Raw genomic sequence first — 23163 nt, 5'->3', positions numbered from 1 at the left:
CGTCACACGCTTGAGGAATTCGGCCAATCACAACGCACTGGATAGCTGTCCAATCACAGCACACCTTGCTTTTCAGAACAATGAGCTTTGTAAAAATTGACGCGTTTCAGAAAGGCGGGGCATAGAGGAGGAACAATAATGTACAGTATGTGGAAAATAATGTGTTTTTTTAACCTTAAACCGCAGAAACACATTTCATTACACCAAATACACAAAATAATGTTCTTTTTAGCAACATCATATGACCCCTTTAAAATGATCATGGCATGGCATGATGTATCGCCCAGTCCTACTGTGTAGTATGCTTTTCTTTGTCTCTTACCTTCTCTCCTTCTCTTTCTTCTGTATATCAAGCTATTATATGTGTTCTGCTAATCTTGTTACTGTTGTTGATTATTATTATTATTATTATTATGACCTTGTTGTTGTCATTTATACTTTGTCTCTTTTCTTTGCATATTTCTCTCATTGTGTTGAATTAGTTCTGTTGCTTTGAGCACTCTCTCCCTTTCTAACCCTGCGTTCATTTTGTTATGGCCCGACCGCAGTCCAGGATGACGCTGCCCCAGGTACCCAGGAGTACATTATGTTGCGGCAGGATTCCATCCATTCTGCGGATATAAGGGGTAAAGGCTCCCCTTTTCGTGCTAAGTGTCATGAAATCTTCTGCTGCCCACTGAAGCAAGTCATCCTCAAAGAAAGCTCAGAGGCTGAAGGTTTGTGTGCAAAACATCCATGTTTTTCTTTGCTTTGCTGATGCTTTTGTATCTTTTACTTAAGTTTAAGTTTCATTTGAACTTACTTTAGTTTTTTGCCTTTTCATAAAAGCATCTGGCTCGTGCATTTTCTGTTCGTGAGCCATATGTGTGTCGATGCTTTTGTATCTTTTACTTAAGTTTAAGTTTCATTTGAACTTACTTTAGTTTTTTGCCTTTTCATAAAAGCATCTGGCTCATGCATTTTCTGTTCGTTGCAGAAACTGCTTGAAGCCTGCGATGTTGAATGCCCTAAGGACACACTCATTTTCTGTGTGTGTGTGTGTCTGTGCTCATGGTCCTTCAGATCTGTATTCACCAGTGATTAACTGATGATGTCACTCTACCTGAGCTGAGGCTCCATACTTACATTTAGAGGCACAAATCAGGGCTCTAGACTTTTTTCAGGAACATTCATAGCCAATTTTAGATTTTATTAAATATATATTAATATATACAGTATATATTATATATATAACTTAACAGAGGGCATTAGACACTTTTCCGTTAATATTTTTCAGGTAACTTGACAGGCAACATTAAACGGCAGCCCTTAAAAACAAACAAAAAATTATTAGTAATACTTTATAATAACTTCCATTAGTCATGAATTATACATAAAAATGTGTTAAACAAACTTTTTTTAACTGTAAAATTAATACAAATTTGAATGGATTTTAACTAATGATGTTATGTATTGCATTATATAATGTATTGTGTATTGCATTATATAATTATAAAATTATAACAATATCATATATTATTTTGTAAATGTTTTTAATGAAAGTTGCTTCACATTTTTCTTGAAAGTGTCTAAATTACTAATGAAATTACATAAAATTCACACTTTAGGCCTTACTTAAAGGGTTAGTTCACCCAAAAATGAAAATTAGGCTGTGTTTTTGCACTGCAACACCCGCTGACTGCAATGATAGAGCTTGGAATAGCCAGGACAATTTTTTATATAACTCCGACTGGATTTGTCTGAAAGAAGAAAGTCATATACTCCTAGGATGCCTCGGGGGTGAGTAAAACACAGCCTAATTTTCATTTTTGGGTGAACTAACCCTTTAATAGCTGAAAGTCAGCCAAATTCATGAATTGCAAGTTTGCAAGAAGGCATGTTTCATGGATATTTAAATTACTTGACTAGATGTCTGCCTGTCTAATTAATACTCTTTATACCTTATTTGCTGTACTTTAAAATGCAGCCTATATGTGCACTTTGATGTAGGAAGAAAACAACATCTGACAAGTGCAATAATACAGGAGTCTTAAAGGCACTTTTAAAACATGATGAGTTTTGATCGGGTGTCACTTGTACTTGTGCGACTACATACATTTTATTGCTTTTTATTGCAGCCCCTTGATCACTAACCCTTTAATGTGATTGATTGATTGAGTGAGTGAGTGAACGATGATGATGATTCACAAACATGCCCTACTTCCTTCTATAGATCAAACTCCACCCCTTACCATAAGCCCCTCCCCTTTAATAATCCAACTTGTCTCTTAGTCCCTCTTCCCTCTGTGTCTCTCTTTCTTCTCTTCTCTCTAGCCCTGCACTCATTTTCAGACATTAGGTCTACATGAGATGAAAATCTGTTTAACTGCTGCCCATTTGTTTCACAAATGATAAAGTTTCTGCTTTCAAAGGGCTAGCCCTCTTTCTTTTCCATCAATCTGGCTCCTTCTGTCAGGTGTTTTCAGATGCATGAGGGTTGCTGATGCCGTTTGTACACAGGTCCGATGTGCTGGGTTGTTATGGGGTCCTGCATGCGGCTGAATGCTGTATTGTCTTTATGTTGAGGGAATCTTGTAGAGTACTAAGATTGTCCAAACATGTTGTAAATGTGATTGTGAAGTGTTTTTCTTTTCAGACTCTCAGATCACTGGGTAAGCCATCAGCAGTCACCTCAAGCCTAAATAAATTAAGTTAAACACACAAATGCGCTCATCTCCACCGCTGTGCTGGATGACATATGAATTGTTCACACATCGCTGGAATGCAGCTCTAGATTGATGGATAATTTAGTTGTCATAGATACAGTGCCATTACTGCTGACAAACATGTGCCTAATCATTTATTCAGTAATGGTTTATATTCACGGTCATTACTACCTCATTTCTGTATTGTATAGAGTTGTAGAGAGTCTCTGAGGAGCGAGAGTGAGTTGGGTGCAGGGAATCTTTTCCCTGTCTGTTTGTGGTAAATTTTTATCTGTCTGGATCATGCTGCAAACAAGAGGACATGAGTGAAAAGGAGGGGAAGGCTTATAAAGAGACAGACTGGAGTACTGCAGATCTATTATTCAGTCTGACTGAAGCTCTGTTTGGACGTGACTGAATTTGCAAAGAAAGTCATGGGTTTCTTATGAAACGTGTTCATAAGCAGCGCTCCATCAAGGGTGAAGGGAATCGTTCGCCTTAAAATTAAAATTCTGTCATCATTTACTCACCCCCATGTCATTCCAAATGCTTTCTTTCCTCAGTGGAACACAAAAGGAGATGTTTGGCAGAAAGTTCACACTGCTCTTTTCCATACAATGAAAGTGAAGGGGAACAGAGACAACCTTCAAAAATGATACAAAAGCTCCATAGAAGCACCAAAAGTTGTCATACACACACAAAAAAAAGTTTTTTTTTTTTCAAAGCTGTAAATAAAAAGATTATTGGAGATTTTTTTTTTTACTTCAAAATTTCATGTTTATATGTTACTTTATGCAATGTGTTACTTGCTGTTTCTTTGTAATTGTTTGTGAAATTATATCTTTTTGTGAGAAAGTAGTAAAATCTTCTCAAATCTCATATCATAACATAAAATGTGGTCTGTTTGTTACAGAAAGCTTCTCATATGGCTTCAGAAGATGTGGAATACAGTATATCATACATGTAGTGAAACCTACATTTAGGATGCTTTTTTGGAGATTCAAAGCACCTTTTCTCTGTATGGATTCATTTTATGGAAAAGAGCATCGAGAACATCCTGCTAAACCTTTCCTTTTGTGTTCCATGAAAAAAAGAAAGTCAGACTGGTTTGGAACAACATGAGGGTGAGCAAATAGCTATACAATCTGGGATCAGATTGTGTGTCACAGACTCAGAGTTAGTTTGCACACGTTTCAGTGATGGAGGGAGCAATAGGTGCAGGTGCTGTTCTTGTAAGCTGAAAATCTGTTGCTGATTTCTTACACCACAAATATTATTGCGCACACACACATTCAATGGAGATCAGCAGTGTAGTCTATAATCCAAATCCCTGTTGCTCCACAAGTGCAGCAGACTCTGTCGTTCTCTCTCTCCTTAACTTCTCCTCCTCTCTGTCTCCTGTTCTGTTATGCTACTTACCCTCAACATCCTTTATCTCTTTTGCATTCTCTTGACAGCTCCAAATTCATCGCCCAATCAATATCTGCCTGATTTCTGTCTCTGTTTCTCTATCCTAACCTCTTTTTGTGTCTCATTTCTTCTTTTCTGTCTTTCTCATTTTCATTACAGTGAAATGTGTCCGAAAGGCCTGTTCTTTATCATATTTAATCAATAACTGAGAAAAAGTTGTACTTTTGCTATTTATCTTCGAAAGCACATACTCAAACCTCAGTACGCATTAAGATTTGTTATTTACAGGCCAAACTTTTTCATAACCCATAAGTTTAATTTGTCCGTCTTCTCCGGAAACTATACATCACACTGTGATATGTGTGGGTGTGTTTATAAACATTTCCCTTGAATTTCCAGCTACCATTATTATGATAGAAAGTTGCTTGCACTTTGAAAAAGAACACTGAAAAGTTTGTAGTCAGAAAGATTTCTAAGTCTCTTGTGCTTAGGGACCGTTCACATGTTGCGTCTTTTGCATGCTCAAGTTCGTTATTTCAAATGAAGAGCGCGCGCATAATAGAAGTGGTGCGGTCGTGATGAAAACACAATGCAAACGCACCACGGGTCATGTGACAAGAACCAACCAATCAGCTTCACCCTTTCCGTAACAAAATTGAAATCTCAGCCAAGATGGAGGAACAACTGATCATAGCTGTACAGGGATACCCATTTTTAAATGAATTTAGTAGCATAGTTACTGCAGCGAGTTTCAGTGCTGGAAATCCGTTTATCCTTTGCTGAAACTTTTGCGTCGTTGTGGAAAGCGCAGGTCATGGTTGGTGAGCAACAGCAGATGCTCGAGGACTTTGGAAAAAAGGAGAAAGCGATGTGGCTGGAGTTTTCCACGCATTTAGTTTTTAGCTTTTGTGAACGTCCCCTTAGGTTGCATTTATTTGAGCAAAATACAGTAAATACAGCAATATTGTGAAATCTTACAAATTATTACAGATTGTTTTAACATTAATGCTGATACATTATATCAGTGGTGATATGTGTTATTCTTTTTTTAGGATTGTTTGTAGAAAGTTCAAAAGAACAGCATTCATTTTAAATAGAAATTTTTTATAACATTATAAATTTCACTTTTGATCAATTAAATTCGTCCTTGCAGAATAAAATTAATATTTAAAAAAAAAAAAAAAATTTGAATGTCCCCTAACTTTTGAACAGTAATGTATATTTAATGCTGGGAAGATATGTAATATAATTATGTATTTATACATTAACAATTTGGTAGTAATAATAATTAAAATTATTTAAAAAAAACAAAATATTATTATTACATTATTGTTATTATTATTATTATTTAGATAATTCAAGTACTCCTTTACATTTTTTAGATTTCAGATTTTCTAAATTTACTAGATTTTCTATTTTAATTTTTTTACTTGATCTGCACAAACCAATTTTATTAAAAAAAAATGAAAATTGAAAGATAATTCTGCATTATTTAACACTTTGAGTCACATTGAAAGGACAGCACTGTAAAATGCAGTGTTCCAACTCATTGCACCCAACCATATTAGAGACCATTTGCTGGTCTGGCAGTCATAGTTTCTCAAATGATGTCCATTGTTGTGATACAATTTATATGGTATTCATCAAACACATAACATATTGCAGTTATAAATCACTGCTACGTCCATAGCCCTTTTTTGCAGAATTTGAAATAATGGCTGCCTTGCTCATTTCACAAACCATGTGTATCAATAAAGTGCTTGGCACATTCACCCACTCTCCCACCTGTGTAAACGGCATCAGAGAACCTGATGAGCTCTGAAATTACATTACGACTGACCCCCACTTCTCATTTCAGCTGCTCCTCTCAAACTGCATGACTCAACACCGTTATCACTAATGGCACAAAGTCTAGCTAGACTCAAATAATGGCGTTTTTGTTTGTTTGTTTCCTCATTTTGTTGCATCACGCTCACGGGATCCGGCTGGAGCTGCTTATGCAAATGTTTACGCAAATAGAGAAAGCATGAATAAGTCATGGTTATGATAATGGATGTGGGCTGGGGGAATTCAGATGGGTGGAGCAGAGTTAAGGACCATCTGCACTGCACTCTGTTTGTATGGTGTTTTTAACAGTGTATATTATATTTGCAACAGGGGCTTTTGTGCTCTCATTTACAGTGCTTTGGGATAGCAGAGGGAGTGAGTTAGTGTAGCTGATCTGAATGGTCATTCAGGTGGCACTACTGCCATGATCTTGCTCCAGGACACACAGCCAGCCTTTTAACTGCTGTGAAATGCCACCAGTGTGATGGAGGGTCTCCAGTGTGCCATGCTCCTGTCATCTTCAACTGAGCTGGGTTAATAGTGATGTTACATCCTCTCCCCTCCTGTATAGCTACAGTTGTTTAAGTATTTGGACTAGAGATGCAAGTATGACCTGCCGATACCGATTTTCATTCTAAGAACTATATTTGACAAAATAATTTACTCAAAATAAAGTGCTCTGTGACTGGAAAGTGGTAGAAATTAGTTGTATATAACAAAACAGATGTTATTTCCCACTATGTTTATAAATGGGCATTTTTTCCAACCTTATTAAATGTATGTGTCATCTTTTACATCAAATTCTTACATGGTTTCAAATAATTCAGTTAGAATAATAAGAAACTGTTACCATTCAAATGAAATTAGTATCAACAAACTCCATCTTTCCAGTGCAGAGGAAACAGAAGCTGCATCTGAAGTGGCATTAGATGTATTTAGACTGTTTGATGAAGCTGAGAGGTGCCATAAAGTAAATTTAAAGAGCATAATTGCAAATGCATAAATAATGCTATAAGATTAATGTTTTAAATAATTTTTTGAACATACAAATAAGAATGTTTGGGAAAAATGCAATGATACTTTTAAATATAAAACCAAACCACCAGTAGGTGGTGACAAATGACTGTTTTAATAAGTGAGTGATTTAATCATTCATTCAACCGATTTGTTCAAACGGCTGATTCATTCAGAAACGAGGCAAGTGACAGTTCTGCTTTGGCTTTGATTAGAACTATTTTCGTTCGAGAAACTGAGCAAAAACAGTCAATATTGTGTTTAAAATGTAGGTCACTTAATATTAACTTCTTGTTTAGTGAACTACTATTGTATAAAACCAATGGCACATTGCAGTTGTGCAGATATTCGGGGGGAACATCGTGGTCGTATCTTTTTTTTCTACTCTAGTATGCTTCTAAGCTCTATAACTTAAGTTACTTTGTGTGTGCTGTTGTGCTCATTTGTTTTGATTTCTGCACAAGTCTCTCTCTCACTCAGGCTGCGGGAGCCTCATCTGGCACAACATCAATGGGCTCTGTGCACAAACGTAGCGACGAACTTCCACTGTCGCCAGAAGTCGGGATATCACAGTTTCTGGTTTACTTTCGCGTCACCCAAAATGTCAGTATTTACTAGATGTCTCCGAGATCTGCCTAAAGTAAGCATCAGCGATGTCCATTGTGTTAGACCATCTCCACCCCCTGGATCAAATTGTTCCAATTACTCTTATACATATTGTTGTTACGAAATGTAGTTATATATGTCCTGTTACACATTTGTACTTACACAAACCATTCGGAGGGTTGTTATATGTGTGTAATTACTGAAATTTTACAGCTCTAGATACTATGTACCAATGTGTACTTACACTGTGTTTACATACTACGTACACATCTAGTTACTATGTAAGTACACAGGTATTAGGGCCACTTAATATAAAGTGGGACCGATTAAACTATAGTTGTGCAGATAACTCGATATGTAGAGTTTGAATCGCTTGCGTGTTGGATCAGGGGTCCAGGCATCAACGATACGATGGACATCGCTGATGCTTACTTTAGGCAGATCTTGGAGACATCTTGTAAATACTGACATTTTGGGTGACGCGAAAGTAAACCGGAAACTGATATCCCGACTTCTGGCGACAGCGGAAGTTCGTCGCTACGCTTGTGCACATAGCCCATACATTATCAGTCACCGTTTACACTGAATGCAATAAAATCATAATCATTCTCTGGCGAAAATTTTTGGTGCTTCCCAAGTTATTTTTATTATTGACATTTTAATCAGGCTTCTTGTCCGGTCGGGCAAGTAAAATTCGTTCTCACTTGCCCTTTTAAAAAATCTACTTGTCCAAGACAAGCGATAATCGAGCCCTGTGCTTCCCCCACAGTTTACTTTGGCCCTACACGTAATACAAATTGCGAACTTTGTGTCTTCTTCATTCACAGTGAAGAACTTCCACGTCGACAACATGTTTACATGCGGATGTGAGCACAGCTGTGATGTCAAAACGGACCAGCTCGGAATCAGCAAGATGTGAGACTGACCGGCCATGTGGAAAATCGGCTTATTCCGGTCCCTGGCCGGTCGATCGGTGCATCTCTAATTTGGACACTTTAACTGCACTTGAAAATGTCATCACTTTAGACACCAAAATGTTAAACCAAGACTTTATTTAATTTTTTTCTTTTGTTTTGCAGTTGACTAAGTTACAAATGTACAAATAATTTCTTATTCCCCCACATATGATTCAGTGTCTATATTTATGTACAGTTACAGTTTTGTTTTGTTTTTTTCCTCTGCCCCCCTTTGGTTTTGTGGTGGTCTTATTCAAATGGCTAGCTATCTACGTAGAAACCGGCTGCAAAAGTTTCAGAGTTGCAAACTTGTTTTCTTCTCAGGTTTTCTGAGCTGGCAGACACGCCAGAAACCTAATTAAATGCAAAAATGCTAAAAAAGTGAAAATTTCATCCGATGTCCCCTTTAACACTGCTTCTCTTTTACACGCGTCTCCACACAGCCTCACAGACCTCCTGTGGCTCTCCTGGAGTGAAGATGTAAAAAACCTGCCAACCCAAATCTCACCTGCTGTCACTTTAGTTGATTCACTCAAATCCAGTAACAAGCCGTGCCAGATTTTCACTTACAATTTTCAGTTGAACAAGGGTTTGTAGCTGCCAATGACTCGCACTGTCTGTAGATGCATGTGCATTATCTAATGTGTAAACAGCATTTAAGTCTGTAAGCTGTTTATGCTATGCTGGGACACGATGACAGCGTACTGCACACACATATCATCAACAATACACGTTTCATAGGGAGTTTTTAGATATGACTTGTTTTTGTTTAAAAAAGCTGGATGGAGTACAGCTTAATAGAACTGTATGCAGTGATTTTGAAATGCTTTGGACTATTTTTAACACATGACTTATAAAAAGCTTTTGATCTAGATTTATCTTTTTTAGTTTTGATATTTTTTAGCAGCGGTGCTTTATTTTTTTGTAAATTTAGGAGTGTCACAAGATGATGGAATCAGTTATTAATTTACTAATACTATAATAAAAATAAATTACTTTTCAAATGGACAAATAAAAAAGTTAGATGTAACAGTTGTAAAGTGATACGTAATTTCAGCATTTCATTTGCATTTTTATAAATCATTTACAAAGTGCTTTATAAAACTGGACTGCACAGATGTAGGAGCAATCTACAGAATTAATCAGAATCAACTTTCTCATTATTAATAAATTATTTGTTTTGATATATTGTTATAGTTTTTTAACCATTAATTATATTCAGTTTATTTTTAAAGTGGCGTTTCTTGTCCTTTGTTGATTAAGGCCCTGCTGCTAAAAAGTTAACTAAAAACATAAGGGAAAAAAATCTAGATAACCTAGTTGAGCTTACTAAACAGTTGATTGCTGAACAAATAGAACTAGTCAAAAATTGTGACCTATTTGTAGACTCAGTGGACCCACACTCTCATAAACTAAGGTACAAAAGCTAAAAGGTACATCTAAAGTTTTGTTTAAGTGCTCGCCGGTTCCCGCCTCCTTCTTCCCGTGACTACGAACTTTGTTACAGGTACATATTACTACTTTAAAGTTACATATTAGTACTTTAAAAGTAATATATGAATATATTAGTGTGTTTTGAAAGGGTACTGCCCCATCGACAGTTTGGTATCTTTGTTTCTGATAGTGCCGATGAGGCTCTGGTGCATTGAGCTAAACATTTAGTGTGAGTGTTTGATAAAGAACTGAAAAATGTGAATGGGAGGAAGAGAGCAGGAGGGAATTGGCTTAGTGTGCATTTTCAATCCTGCCTAGCTCCCCCTCTTTTCCGTAAACACTCACACAAAACGCACACCAACACACACACGCTTGGTCTTTTCCTCTCGCCCACACGAGTGTATTCCAGATGCCTGTTTAGACGGGTAGTCATGAGTCATCTCCCCACATGCTCTCACCTATTCTCCTCTTTCATCAACCTGTTTCACACCTCTTCAATCCCTCGTGCTCCTGGAGAGTTGAACTGAGAGGTGTACAGTAGGTAACTTCTCTCCTCCGCTCCCTCGCTGAACAGCTCCATGAAAACTAAAGCGGGATGCTGTAACAACGCTTTATCCAGCGGTGGCCACCATGAGTGGAAATATTCCACCCTGTCAGAGTGGAAATCAATAGGCGAACACTCTACAGCTCCATTTAAAAGTCATTTGTGCTCTTGCCTGAGCTGCGCTACTTTACAGATCGGTGATGCCCTCATTTTTGTTGAAATGTTTACTGGGAAACGCCTGAAAAGTTTTGTTCTCTGTCTGTTCCAATAGTACGAATGTGAACAGCAGTGATAGTTGAACCCCAAACCCTCATTCTTTGATATGGTCCTGTCCCGTGGGCTTGTGGGACGCAGTGGAATAGTGCAAATACATAAGACTCCAGAGCATCTTCTCCCAGAGGGCTTCTGGCAGGCCGAGGCCTTGTCGGCACTGATTTACACAGACACCCAATTTGGAGCAGCATCTCTGCTGCCAGCCCTGGTGAAGAATCTGAGAGTGTTGGGCTGGACAGAAGGTGCAGAATTAATGTCTGCCAGCACTCTCTCTTCCTCACCCACCAGCATACCAATATATAAATAGAGGTGTCTTGCGTTTAAATTATTCTGTTGAAAAAAAGATCAAATATTAATTGTAAGATATTGAAGTTTCAAAATCGTAACAGCCTGTTTAGCCATGTGTGTAATCTTTATTTTCTGCCTTACAAGGGATAGTGTTTTTTTTGTTGTTTTTTCTGCAATGTCATACTATAGATCAGTCACATGAGGTAGGATCCCACTGGAGCAACCTTGGGTTAAGTGCATTGCTCAAAGGCACAGTGGTGATAGAGCTCCAAGCTCCTTGTGGAGACTCAGCCACCTCAAACCACACTACTAAAGAATGATTAAAATAATAATAAAAAATTCGACGATACAGATAAGACGATAATTATTTTCACATTGTGGTTGATAATCATTACATGGCTGATGTTAAAATCTTTCCTTATATTGTTTTATCTAAATAAATAAAAAATAACACACTACAAACAAAAATCTGTTTTTTTTAAACGCTACAAGTGAATTTAGGCTTCACATTAGATAATGGTAAAGGTAAACTAAATGTAAAAAGGTGGAAATGAAAATGAACAATTAAATATTGACCAACATAAAAAATAAAAATAAAAAAAAATAAATCTGTAATAAATAAAAAATAAATAAATCTGACCACAGATACTGATATACACTAAAGTGCAAAAGTTTGATGATGTTAAGATTTTTCAATGTTTTTGAAAAAAGTATTTTATGGTCTTCATGGCTTCATTCATTTGATCAAAAATACAGTAAAAACTGTAATATTGTGAAATATTAATACAATTTAAAATAACAATTTTCTATTTTAATATATTTTAAGATGTAATTTATTCATGTGATGCAAAGCTGAATTTTCGGCATCATTACTCCAGTCTTCAGTGTGACATGATCCTTCAAAAATCACTCTAATATGCTGATTTGGTGCTCAACAAACATTTCTTATTATTATCAATGCTGAAAACAGATCTGCTGCAGTTATTTTTGTGGAAACTGTGATGCATGTATTTCAGGATTCTCTGATGAATAGAAGTTTGAAAGGAACAGCATTTATTTATAATTTTTTAAAAACATTATTATTTTTATTGTCATTTTAATAAATAATAAAAAAATGGTAGTGTATTGAGCATTACTTTTTGTTTTGGAAGTTGGAAGTTATAAAGTCAGCCAGTCGGTGCAGATCTTGCCAGATCAAGAAAGTGTTTGCCTTGTTTTTTTCCCCCCAGCATTCATCTGGCAGTCAGTGAAGGGACTGTGGGAAGTCTAATATCACTACAACTTGTGGACTGAAGTAAGATGCCTAATCAAAACGGGCTTATGTATGTATGTTAGACACTGAAGTTAAAACTGTTTTTTAATTGGGATGTTTGATGTATTTCATCTTTTGCCATCTCCTAGACATGCAACATAAGTCTCTTCCTGTTTTTGTTACACAAAGTACAACGTATGATCTCATTTCTCAGTTGAGACACTTCACTGTCCTCATTTTTATACAAAGAAACTTTTCTCATAGATTTGATCAGTTTTGTGGTTCAGAGATACTGTCAGGCAGAATGTATAGCCTATGGTTAACTCAAGGATATATTTAGTCTGTTTTTGACAATTGGAGTGCTCTAAACGGTCTGCACCTGAATATAGTGCCATTCCCTATCTGTGCTGTAGTTTGTGCACTGCTGTAGGTTAAAGGCTAAATGGGGCAGTAATGTCTTTGCAGAGAGGATAAGATTCAGTATATTCAACCACTCCAGGCGAGAAGCTATTTATAGCTAATCCTGAAGTGACAGGGAGCAGGGGCTAAGACACTGTTCTGGGACACATATTCAGGGTAGATGCAGGCAAAACAGGATGGAAAGAGACCATTGCAAAGCATCTCTAATACATGTGTGCTAGGAGGATACTGACTATCCTGAAGCACATGTTTTCTTCATGGGCTTCATGACTTGTTTAGTTTGAAGTGCAGTCTATGTCATGAGTTGCTTTAAATATTTAATGTTCTGGGAATATTTCATTGGGTTTGGACAGTCATCTTGTTAAGCCATGTAATGAATTACTTAAGGATGAATTCCTTAAGGGGGCATTTGGACTTTCGGAAAGGGACTTTTGTCACTAATACTAAATGTAACAGCACTAAAATGAGGACAGGGTGATTCACAGCTGTTAGACATACATAACTATACTAAATGTTAAATAAATATTTACATAGTTTTCTACAATTAAATAAAATTAAATTATTAAATGTAATTAATTTTTTTAAATGTAATAACAAAACAAAACAAAATGATTACTGATTAAAGTAAACTACAAAATCCTATCAATATCATGACTTCTGCTGGTATAGTTGTCTCAGTACCACCAATAATTGATAAAGAAAATTCAAATCATACAAAATATGTCACTGGGGCAGTACCCTTTCAAAAGGTACTAACATATACCATTTAGGTACTAATATGTATACGTTAGATAATATGTATGTTTAAGGTACTAATATGTGATAGCTTTTGTACCCTTTTTTTCTGTGACTAGTACTTTTACAGTACTATTTTGATCCCTCTCTCATTTTAAATTTTTGAGTTAAAGAGACTTGGACAGACCGCTTATATTTCTATGGTGCCGACAGATAGCAGCCCAAAGTAAAGCACAGACAGCTGCTTGGAAATTTACCTGCGCAAGTTACCTGCTTGATTCATTTTCAACGAGATGTGCAAGCGGAACCTGCAAACCTGTCTTTAATTTACTCATTTGTTCATTTTTAATAGTGCTATATAAGTCCATATATCATGGTTGTTAAACAAGAGTAAAACACACGAAGAAGATGAAACAGTTTGGTATCGTTTAGTTTCCATCTTAGTTTCCAAGTGTTTCCATCTTGATGTATAAACAATGTGTTGGTTGCGCTTCCAGTCACTTGAATCAGAATGCAGGACACGGGAGCGCAGGAAGGAAGTTGTTATCACAGAATCAAATCAGATTTGTGGGTGAAAGATTGAGGAGGGCAAGGGAAGAATAAATGATCACTGCTAGGATATAAAGGCCACACTGGAGCATGGGAGAGAGTAGCCACGTGCCCAATAAAAGACCGTGAGTGATGATAATGCTGCAACACAGACCTGAGGCTGAGTCGGCAATACTCATATGTACAGACACCCACCCACACACACAAACACACACACAAACACACACACGCACTCACATGCTCTATTCATACTGTTAGCCAGTTACCGATGTCTGCCGCAGTGATATCTGATCAGATCTTGTTGCATGCATGCAAACCACATGTAAAACACTGAGTGAATCACATTTTTCCACATCCAATTTAAGCCACTTTCATATGATGTTTGATACTTCTCCAATATCTGGTCATCTGACCCAAGTCTACAGTCTTATATCCGATTGTACTCTTATTTCATGATTTTGTCATTAATGTCTGCCATAACATAATATTTGTTTACAGTATATCTAGTACATGTGCTAGTAATTCTAGAGCTATGAGATGTGAAACGGAAATGTAAAGCATGCATTTAAAAACAGTGCTACAGTAGATAGATAGTGCTGTTCTTAGAAAGGTTTTGTCTGTTCTCATACAGAATTATCATACAAAAGAAATAAAACTATCAAACATTTGTCATGACGGTAGCAACAACTTTATTTATTGAATTTAAATTTACTAGTCTATCATGTCCAAGTTTTTTTTTTAAATACTTGTGGAATAAACCACCAAAACAAAATGAAAACAAACTAAATTGCTAGTAGCTGGTCTGTGTACTTTTGCGTCCATTCGTTTTTCATTTTTTAACCATGACGACAAAAAAAAAAAAAGAATGGTTGTTGTATTTTTAAATGTTATGTTGAAAACCAAAATTGAAATTAGAACTGTACACACAAAATGCTGCCCGAAAAAGTAAAATATTGACTTTTCAGATTTTGTTTAGGACTTTTTGCACCTTTAATAAACATTTTCAAAATGCACGAATTAATATAGAAAAATTTCTATTTTGCAAGTTTTCTTTGGCCAAATTAGATGTAATGCTTCTCCCACTAGAGCTGTCTCTGGAACAATACAGAGACCTAATACATTACTTTAAAATATGATTTTAAAATAGACATTGCAGAATTCTGGGAACTTTATCGTCATAAAATTATATATTTGGGTATAATTTTGTCATAATTTTGTCTGCTATCTGGGTCACGGTATCAGAAAGGGCCATGCATGATCACTCAAAGCACGTACAGTACATCGTGTTAGAGCACTACACATGAGGCTTTATATGGGGTAAATATATAGTTTAATATAGAAATATATACAATTATAATTTCTCCTACGTCTCCAGATACAGCCAGGCCCGGTTCCAGAATCAAATTACTGAGGGTGCTTCTGAAATTAGTGAGGGTGCTCTAGCCTTAAAGTCATCTCTTTTGACATATTTTTGCTCTGTATCACAAACATTGCAATGATAGTGACATCCGCATATAAATGCAGCATTTATGTGCGGATGTCACTCCCGAAACTTTGCAGCATGTGAGCGGTCACTGGTCCTCGAGCATCATGAAAAAAAAAAAGTATTCAAATTCCGAATGGATGAGGTAATCATGTCAGTCTTATGCACACCCCTTCAAGTAAAGTGTAACCATGGATTATAGCCAAGAAAGTGTGCAAAGATTATAATCCCTAAAAAGCGTCACTCATTTCAGTTTATAGCGATCTCACAAAATTCTGTTATAATCAATGAAGCTCTATATTGCACAGTGAATCTCTTATTTACACGTTAAAATGAGAGACTCCTGAGCGTGCAGCACTGAACAAAACGATGGTGTTTGGAGTAGTGAGTGGATTCTAACGGAAACGCTTCTTCTTGGCCATTGCATTCAAGAAATCAACAGAAATGTCAGTGCTACAAAAACACGTTGAAAATAGAAACCTTTGAAGCCCTCCAGAGTTCAAACACAAATACACACTGGAGCGTTTGGAAAATATGTTTTGCCAGTATCCTATTTCTACAGCTTCGACTGGTGCTCTTGCTTTCGTTTCGTTCCCTCTAGCACTCCCGTATAACTGACCCTGGATACATTTAGATGCAAAGAAATATGTAATAAGTAGGGCTGGGGATATGGCCAAAAAAAATCATATATCAGTATTTTTTGGCTGAATTGTGATATACAGTATAGATATCTGTATTTTTTACGCTTTCTATTTGGATAAAAAAAAACGTTTTTTTTTTTTTTTTAATTCACATCCTGCCCAATGATGTCCAAAAAGTGATTGTAATTATGTAGGCTATACTATACATTATGTTCAAAAAAGGGTTAAAATCACATTACATGATAGCATTGTAACATTACAATCTGAAAACAAAAATAATGCTTTTTAAAGCAGAAGTTAAATTCACTAAACTTAAATTGGAAATAAATACAAAAAGCACAGACTAATTGTATTACCCTGCCCATTACAATCACTTTATAGTCAATGTTATCATAAAAATACACTTACTTGTAGGTTTAAACGTCTACATATGGCACATTTATTGTCCAACAATAAATATTTTAGCAACATGTATATTTTAGTCGGAATTATTGCACTCCCATTAGTTGCATTTAAATCATTAAGGAAAAAACGCATTTTAGGACCACCTCTTTCTTTATGGTGCCTTTGCATATTTTTTTGAAGTTTAAAGCCTAAGTTCCAATTCATTGTAATTGCATGGAGAAGAGTAACCAGCTTCAGAATTTCTCCTTTTACTGTATATGCCACAGAAGAAAAAAAAGTCATAGTTTTGGGACAACATGAGAGTGAATAAATGATATCAAAATATATAATGTTTGGCTGATTTATCCCTTTAATTTTGCACCCAACTTGACAGTATCTTAACAGACTACATTACGTAGTCTGTGTCTGACAGAGGTGTTAGAATGTGGGCCATGCGAGTGTGCTCTCTTCCCTCCTACCCCCTCCGTCAGACGTGAAACTGTCTGATTGGCTGTCACACCGTTCAGACGCATGCTTTGGATGATGTAATATGCAGCAATCAAGCGTCATCGTCGTCGTAGGAACCAGCATACAAAAAGCAGCGCTGATGATGCCAGCTAGCACTAATCTCAGTGCTAACACTGATAAAGGCCTGATTAATGTTATCCACACGCTTTATCAGCTGATTAGCGGGGACCGCTGGATAACTTTGTAAGCTTTGTGTGATGATCTGCACTTAAGCCTTACTGATTTTATAGCAGCGTGAGTCCGACTCCTTCTGCAGTGTGTGCTTGTTGTGGCAGATGTTTTTAAATGGGATCAGATGGCTGCTTCCAATCTAAAAGGATGCCCAATCCACCCTGGTTATGGAAGTAAATCATGGTAATGTAATGCTTGGGAACAGGCTATAATCGCTTAAACTTGTCCCTCGGTCATGGCAGGGAGCTCAGCGTAATCTCAGAATCATATAGAGCCTTATTACACGGCTTTTCGGAATGCTTGATTCTGATTGGTCAGTCGTAGCATCTTGCAGACAAATAACTGATTATAATAAGCTATATGATTGACCATTCTCCAGGCAACCGATTTGAGCGTAGCTATGCTACTTTGAGCCTAATATTAGTATTTTTTTTTTTCTGTTCAAATGTCCATGTGTTTTGACTTTTATTTATTTGGTAGCTGTGTAATAAACGCCTGACCTCTCTATCTGGGTTATTTTGTAATAATGACCAGATGACTTAACATTATCTATTATTTAACACTCAACCTCTTGTAGTCTTGGACACCCGCATGTCATAAACATGCCTTACAAAAAGGGGGTGGGACAGAAAGAAAGAGACACAGACATCAAAATTGAAGAAAAACTCATTGTCTGAGATATTGAGGTCTCAACCGACTCTGTAAAAAGAGTTTTGCCCCATTCATTAATGTCAGAATTATTATTATTCCACTGGCTTTCAGAAATGAGAGCGCCTGCAGCTAAAGGACTGCTGCGTTTTCGTGAGGCAGCAGACGGGAGCGCAGGGTGGCAGAATCAAAGGAATTTCAATTGCTGTTTACTCTTCGACCTCCTATTCAGACAGCTCACACTGCATGAGTGTCTGCTTAGATCACAAACTATGCAGGGTGGAAAAAAGGAAAGAATGTAAAAAGATGAAAAGAGAAGGCCTCAAATGAATAGCACGCACCCGAAAACTTTGTATAATGCATTCGCAAAAGTTTCATTTTTGAGTGAACTACCCCTTTAAAACACCGATTCATGGACTGTTTGGGAATAGACAAAATAAAGCAACAAACTGCATATCTATCTGAATCTCTCCTCTACCTTCCTGACCATTTTAATGGTAAAATGAGTTACTAGAAGAAAAAGAGGCAACAATTTATTCATGCACTGCAGTACAGCGGTGGCTGCTCCCCAAGGTTTCTGAACAGGTTGCGTGTTCGAAGCTGAGGTCTGTGAGAGAGAGCAAAGACAAATCAAATAAAGAAAGTTTTGAGAGCATCAGCATGCCAAGCATGCATCCCGGAAGGCTGTGTAGAAGTGTTGCCTTGCCTGGGATCTCTCCTGGATACTTGTTTCTGGGGGGAAAAAACGGCATGGTAGAAAAAAGAGAGGGCCATCAATAATGCAGAAGGTCAGATCTACTCTGACTGTACTGCTCAAATCAAAGCTGGCTGCAGCTGAGATTCATAAAAGGAATGCTATACTCTGGATTTAAAGTCGTGAAACTCCAAACGGGCATTTTTAACAGAGATGTCTTCCCTTGAGGCGTTTTTACCTTTGGCCAAGACTTTGCAGTTAACTTAAAGGGATAGTCCACACAAAAATTAAAATTCTGTCATGCTTTACTCCCACTCATGTCATTTCAAACCTGTAGGACTTTCTTTGTTCTGTGGAACATAAAAGAAGATATTTTGAAAAATATTGGTGACAAAACATATGGACAAAAATGCAATTGAAGTCTATGAGAACCAAAACTTTTTGTTTTCCTTTTCACTCTGCAGAGGAAAAAAATCATACTGTTTTGGAGCAACATGAGAGTGCATAAATATTTTTTGGGTGGACTGTCCCTTCCCATAAACTGAGTGCTGTTGTTCTTCGGGCATCCCATGTTTGAGTCCAGGCTCACGGACCTTTCCCGATCCCATCCCCGTCTCTCTCTCTCCCACTTTGCTTCCTGTCTGTACTATCATAATAAAGGCAAAAATGCCAAAAAGTAAATCTTAAAAAATAAATGAACAGGTGAAGAAAGTGTTAAATGTATATATATGTATATATACAGTTGAGATGAAAATTAACAACCTACAGTTTCCTCAATTTCAAGGTCACTGCTTAGTCCTATTTGAAGTTATCCTAACAGGAGTAGAAGGGCAGTTTTCTAAGCATATTTCATAAATATTCTGAAGCACATTATAAAAAAACTTAAATTAGATATTTGAAAAAGAACTCTGATCAAAATTTGAGAACACTTACAGATACCTCCACGTTATTGGTGTTAATCTGGCACTTGGTGCTAATTTCCTTAATTATATGACAAACCCTATTTAACTGGCAGCAGTCCTCTAATTTTCACTGAGATTGCAAGATGGTAGGGCTGTTCTAAGGTGACTGAAACCCTGCAACAGGAGGCGGTCCAGATGAAGGCCAAAGGGATGACCCTTTCAGCCATTGCAAGAGAAGCTGGTCATTCCAAATCTGTGATTTCTAGAATATTGCATCTTTACAATGTACATTCACCCACATCCACGTAAGACAAATGCACGAGAAGACAGGATAATGCAGAGACTCACAATGGGGAATCAGTTCAACACTCTAGCTGGAATTGCTTGCCAGTTTAGCGCTGAACAGGGTAAGGATCTGTCTCCGAGTATGTAAAGAAGTCAGTGAAAGGTGGAGAAGGAAGTGTCATGGTTTGGGGAATGTTCTGTGCAGCAGGAGTTGGGTCTCTTATACAGATACATGGTAGAGTGAATACAAATGTTTATCAGAACCTCTTTCAGCAACATGCAGTTCCTTCCCTGCAAGCATCTCCCAATCAGCCTGCAATTTTCATGCAAGAAAATGTTCCCGTCACACTGCAAAACAGATAAAGCAGTTCCTTGAAGATAAGAACATTGAAATAATGAAATGGCAGCCCAGAGTCCTGATCTAAACCGAACTGAAAATCCTTGGCAAAAAAAGTTATGGCTAAGAAACCCACTACAGTCACCGAACTATGGAAGAGACTGGAAGAAGAGTGGACCAAGATCACACCTGCACAGTGTGAGAAACTAGTGATGTCCTGCAGCCGCAGATGTGCTGCAGTCATTCAAAGCAGGGGCCTCTACAATTTCAACTAATTTCAGACAGCTGGACAACCCTCCAAAAGTTTAGTTGTAATCTTCTTTTGTGCTACAGTGGTTACTGTTCTCTAATTTTGATCACTGTGTTTTCCACAAAATAAAGGTTTTTATTGAAATGCCTTGGTTATTTTGTCAAACATGTTAGTATAATAGTGGTATACCCAGAGCTAATATTCCTTCAAATTTTGAGCGATGAAGATTAACAATATTTCAGAAAAAATCAAGTATTTATAGATTTTTCTCTAATTTTGATCTCCACTGTATGTGGGTGTGTTACTTCTTTCTATGCAAAAGAAGGCTCTGTGTTTACCCACTCATAACTAAACTACACTACATTTTGATCACAAATATAGCCAGTGTGTGTAAATGACTTAATCACATAAAAATGTTATTTATTTCATAATAGATCACGTTAAAGTGTTATTATTGTTAGAAACTAACAACCTGCGTGTTGCTATGGTCCAACTGGTGAGGGCTCAGTGTTGATTCAGGTCGTGACTTTTTTGCAGAAGTGTGATGAAGTCAGTTTCTTCCGGCTGACTCTACCTCAGCCTGCTCCACTGATCCACACTCAGCTGTCACCACAAAGCTATGCCAGGCCTTTACGCAATGTCGCCGAGCAAGGCAAATGACATCAGATACCTCCTGGAGGAAGCATGGTATTAGCATGGGAAATGAAAACCGCCTGCCACGCTAAATGGATTTTGCATATGATCTTCCGCAGGAAACTTAGAAAAGTAATCAGACTGCTTGCGCAACCTCCATATCTATTTCTGTGTACCAGAAACAAAGTGGAGATGATTAGGGCTATTTTTGAGTAGTTGCTAAGCTTAGCATCACACGTTCTGGAAAGGGTCAGACTGATGCGAATAGGTCTGACAGTCGGCTGTGATACAGCTGTCACCTCCGAGCTGAGGTGGGAGACAGCGCTGTTTGCTCGCCCATCAGGCCAGATGAGTTTCCTTTGTTCCTTTCTATCCTTTATCGTGTACCTCATTTTCACTCAGTTGAATTAGCATTAGCAGGGTCATCTGCCCCTCATTTCCAACCATTTCCATTTATATCTGTCTGACTGGGATTCGATATAGGTCAGTGGCCCCTCGCGCAGCCTCTGCCCGGGCCCTGCTGCCAGGATGAAAATAGATAAATGAGTTATTAATATGCTTAGGTAGTGTGTAATTCAGAAGCTCATGATTATTGCAGAGGGAATCCTGGTGGAAAACGTGTGTGAGTTTGCAGACATTAAGTGATTTTCATTCTCACCTTGGTGATTAAGCTGGAGCGTGTTGTGGGCTCAGACCCATTGAGGAAATGAAAGAATGTCATATAAAAGAGATGAGTGCTTTCTTAGCCCCTCTCTTGCAGCACATTATAAGCCAACTTCTAAAATGAAACATTTTTTACTGTAGATCTGCCTTTTCGTGATGCCATGCTGGGAAGTTTACTGAAATTGCTAACAATCTGAAAGCTTCAAAATAGTACTTTGTGTCAAATAGATGAATGCTTCATTCTCCATTTAATTGGGCGCAGTCTTGCCCGGTGAACGGGTTTGGCAGCATATCAGTGTTTTAATTAGCTGTGAATGAGATTTACAGAGAACAGAAGTGTTCTATAAATTTTATTGAGCTCATTATAGCAGTAAATACAGACTTATTTGGGTCATGAAACCAAGTAGCATTTATTATGACAAATAGCACAGGAATTATTTTTATTCAAGACATTTCACACACAAAAATGTTTAATGTTTCAGAAAAGTGACTCCGAATTGCTCAGAAAAGAGAAGTGAGTCCTGAGAAAAGACATTGTTTGTTTGCAGATGTCACTATTGCTATCTGAAGCAATGAAAGTTTCAAAGTGTCGAGGCTAGTAAAATTGTACGTTTTTATTTTTGCTTGGCTGCTGGAATAACATAAGCTATGCGAATGTGTAACTCTACAGGTACATGTCGGCATTATAATTTCTTAAAACTTTCTGTAACTGGGCCACCTGTTGTATATGCGGTGTCTTTCTTTTTCTGATCTCCACTCACTCAGTCCCATGATGGTAAAGTAGGGTACAATCTTTTAGCAACCCAGAAACAGCAGTAATCTGGGCTAGCCTCATCGTGCAGCGCCTGCATGGCCTCTTTCTGAGGTACTAGCTAGCCACTTGATGGCTGAAATCTGGTCTTAGAAAACTGTGATGGTATCTTGATTATTTGCTCTGTAGTCTCAGTTGCTGTGTTGTTTAGAAGTTTACTTACTGTTGTTTAGAAGTGGTGTCAACCAAGTGGCCACCTTATGTTTATTTACAATTTCTTGTTATATCACTCAATATGAAAATTTGATATCCCATCCATGAGTTTTAGGAACATGACGGAGGGTAGATGGCTAATTGTGAAATTTGATTGATTGTTTGGTTATTTATTTACACTACAGTTCAAAAGCTCGGGGTCTGAAAGATTTTTTAATGAATTTGAAAGTCTCTTATGCTCCCCAAACCTCCATATTTTAATATATTCTAAAATATAATGTATTCCTATGATGGCAAAGCTGAATTTTCAGCATCATAACTCCAGTCTTCAGAAATCATTCTAATATGCTGATTTGCTGCTCAAGAAATATTTCTTATTATTAATGTTGGAAATTATGATCCGCACTCACGAGAACAATCTTCTTTTTTCTTTTATTTTACATTCATTACTGATGGGAAAAGACACAAACGTTTCGGCTCAAAGCCTTCCTCAGTGTGTAAAGCAATTCAATCCCTCCACCCACTTTTTAAATCACTAATTATATTGACGTCATCATTCATTAGCCAATGTTCAATTACCACAATCAT

At 37.2% G+C, this 23163-nt stretch overlaps 1 protein-coding gene across 3 annotated transcripts in view; it reads left to right on the top strand.

The window, feature by feature from the left end:
- The window catches only part of fgf13a (fibroblast growth factor 13a), a 146709-nt gene that overhangs the window by 77244 nt on the left and 46302 nt on the right, over positions 1–23163 (top strand). For all 3 annotated transcript variants that reach the window (XM_016567796.1, XM_016567797.1, XM_016567795.1), the window contains exon 3: positions 549–716. In XM_016567796.1, the coding sequence (XP_016423282.1) occupies positions 549–716 (168 nt within the window). The remainder of the gene's footprint in view (positions 1–548; positions 717–23163) is intronic.

Source organism: Sinocyclocheilus rhinocerous, unplaced genomic scaffold (assembly GCF_001515625.1).
Source record: "Sinocyclocheilus rhinocerous isolate Xijiao unplaced genomic scaffold, SAMN03320098_v1.1 scaffold662, whole genome shotgun sequence".
NCBI lineage: Eukaryota > Metazoa > Chordata > Actinopteri > Cypriniformes > Cyprinidae > Sinocyclocheilus > Sinocyclocheilus rhinocerous.
The sequence above is the reverse complement of the archived record's forward strand: the minus strand, read 5'-3'. Positions and strand labels throughout refer to the sequence as shown.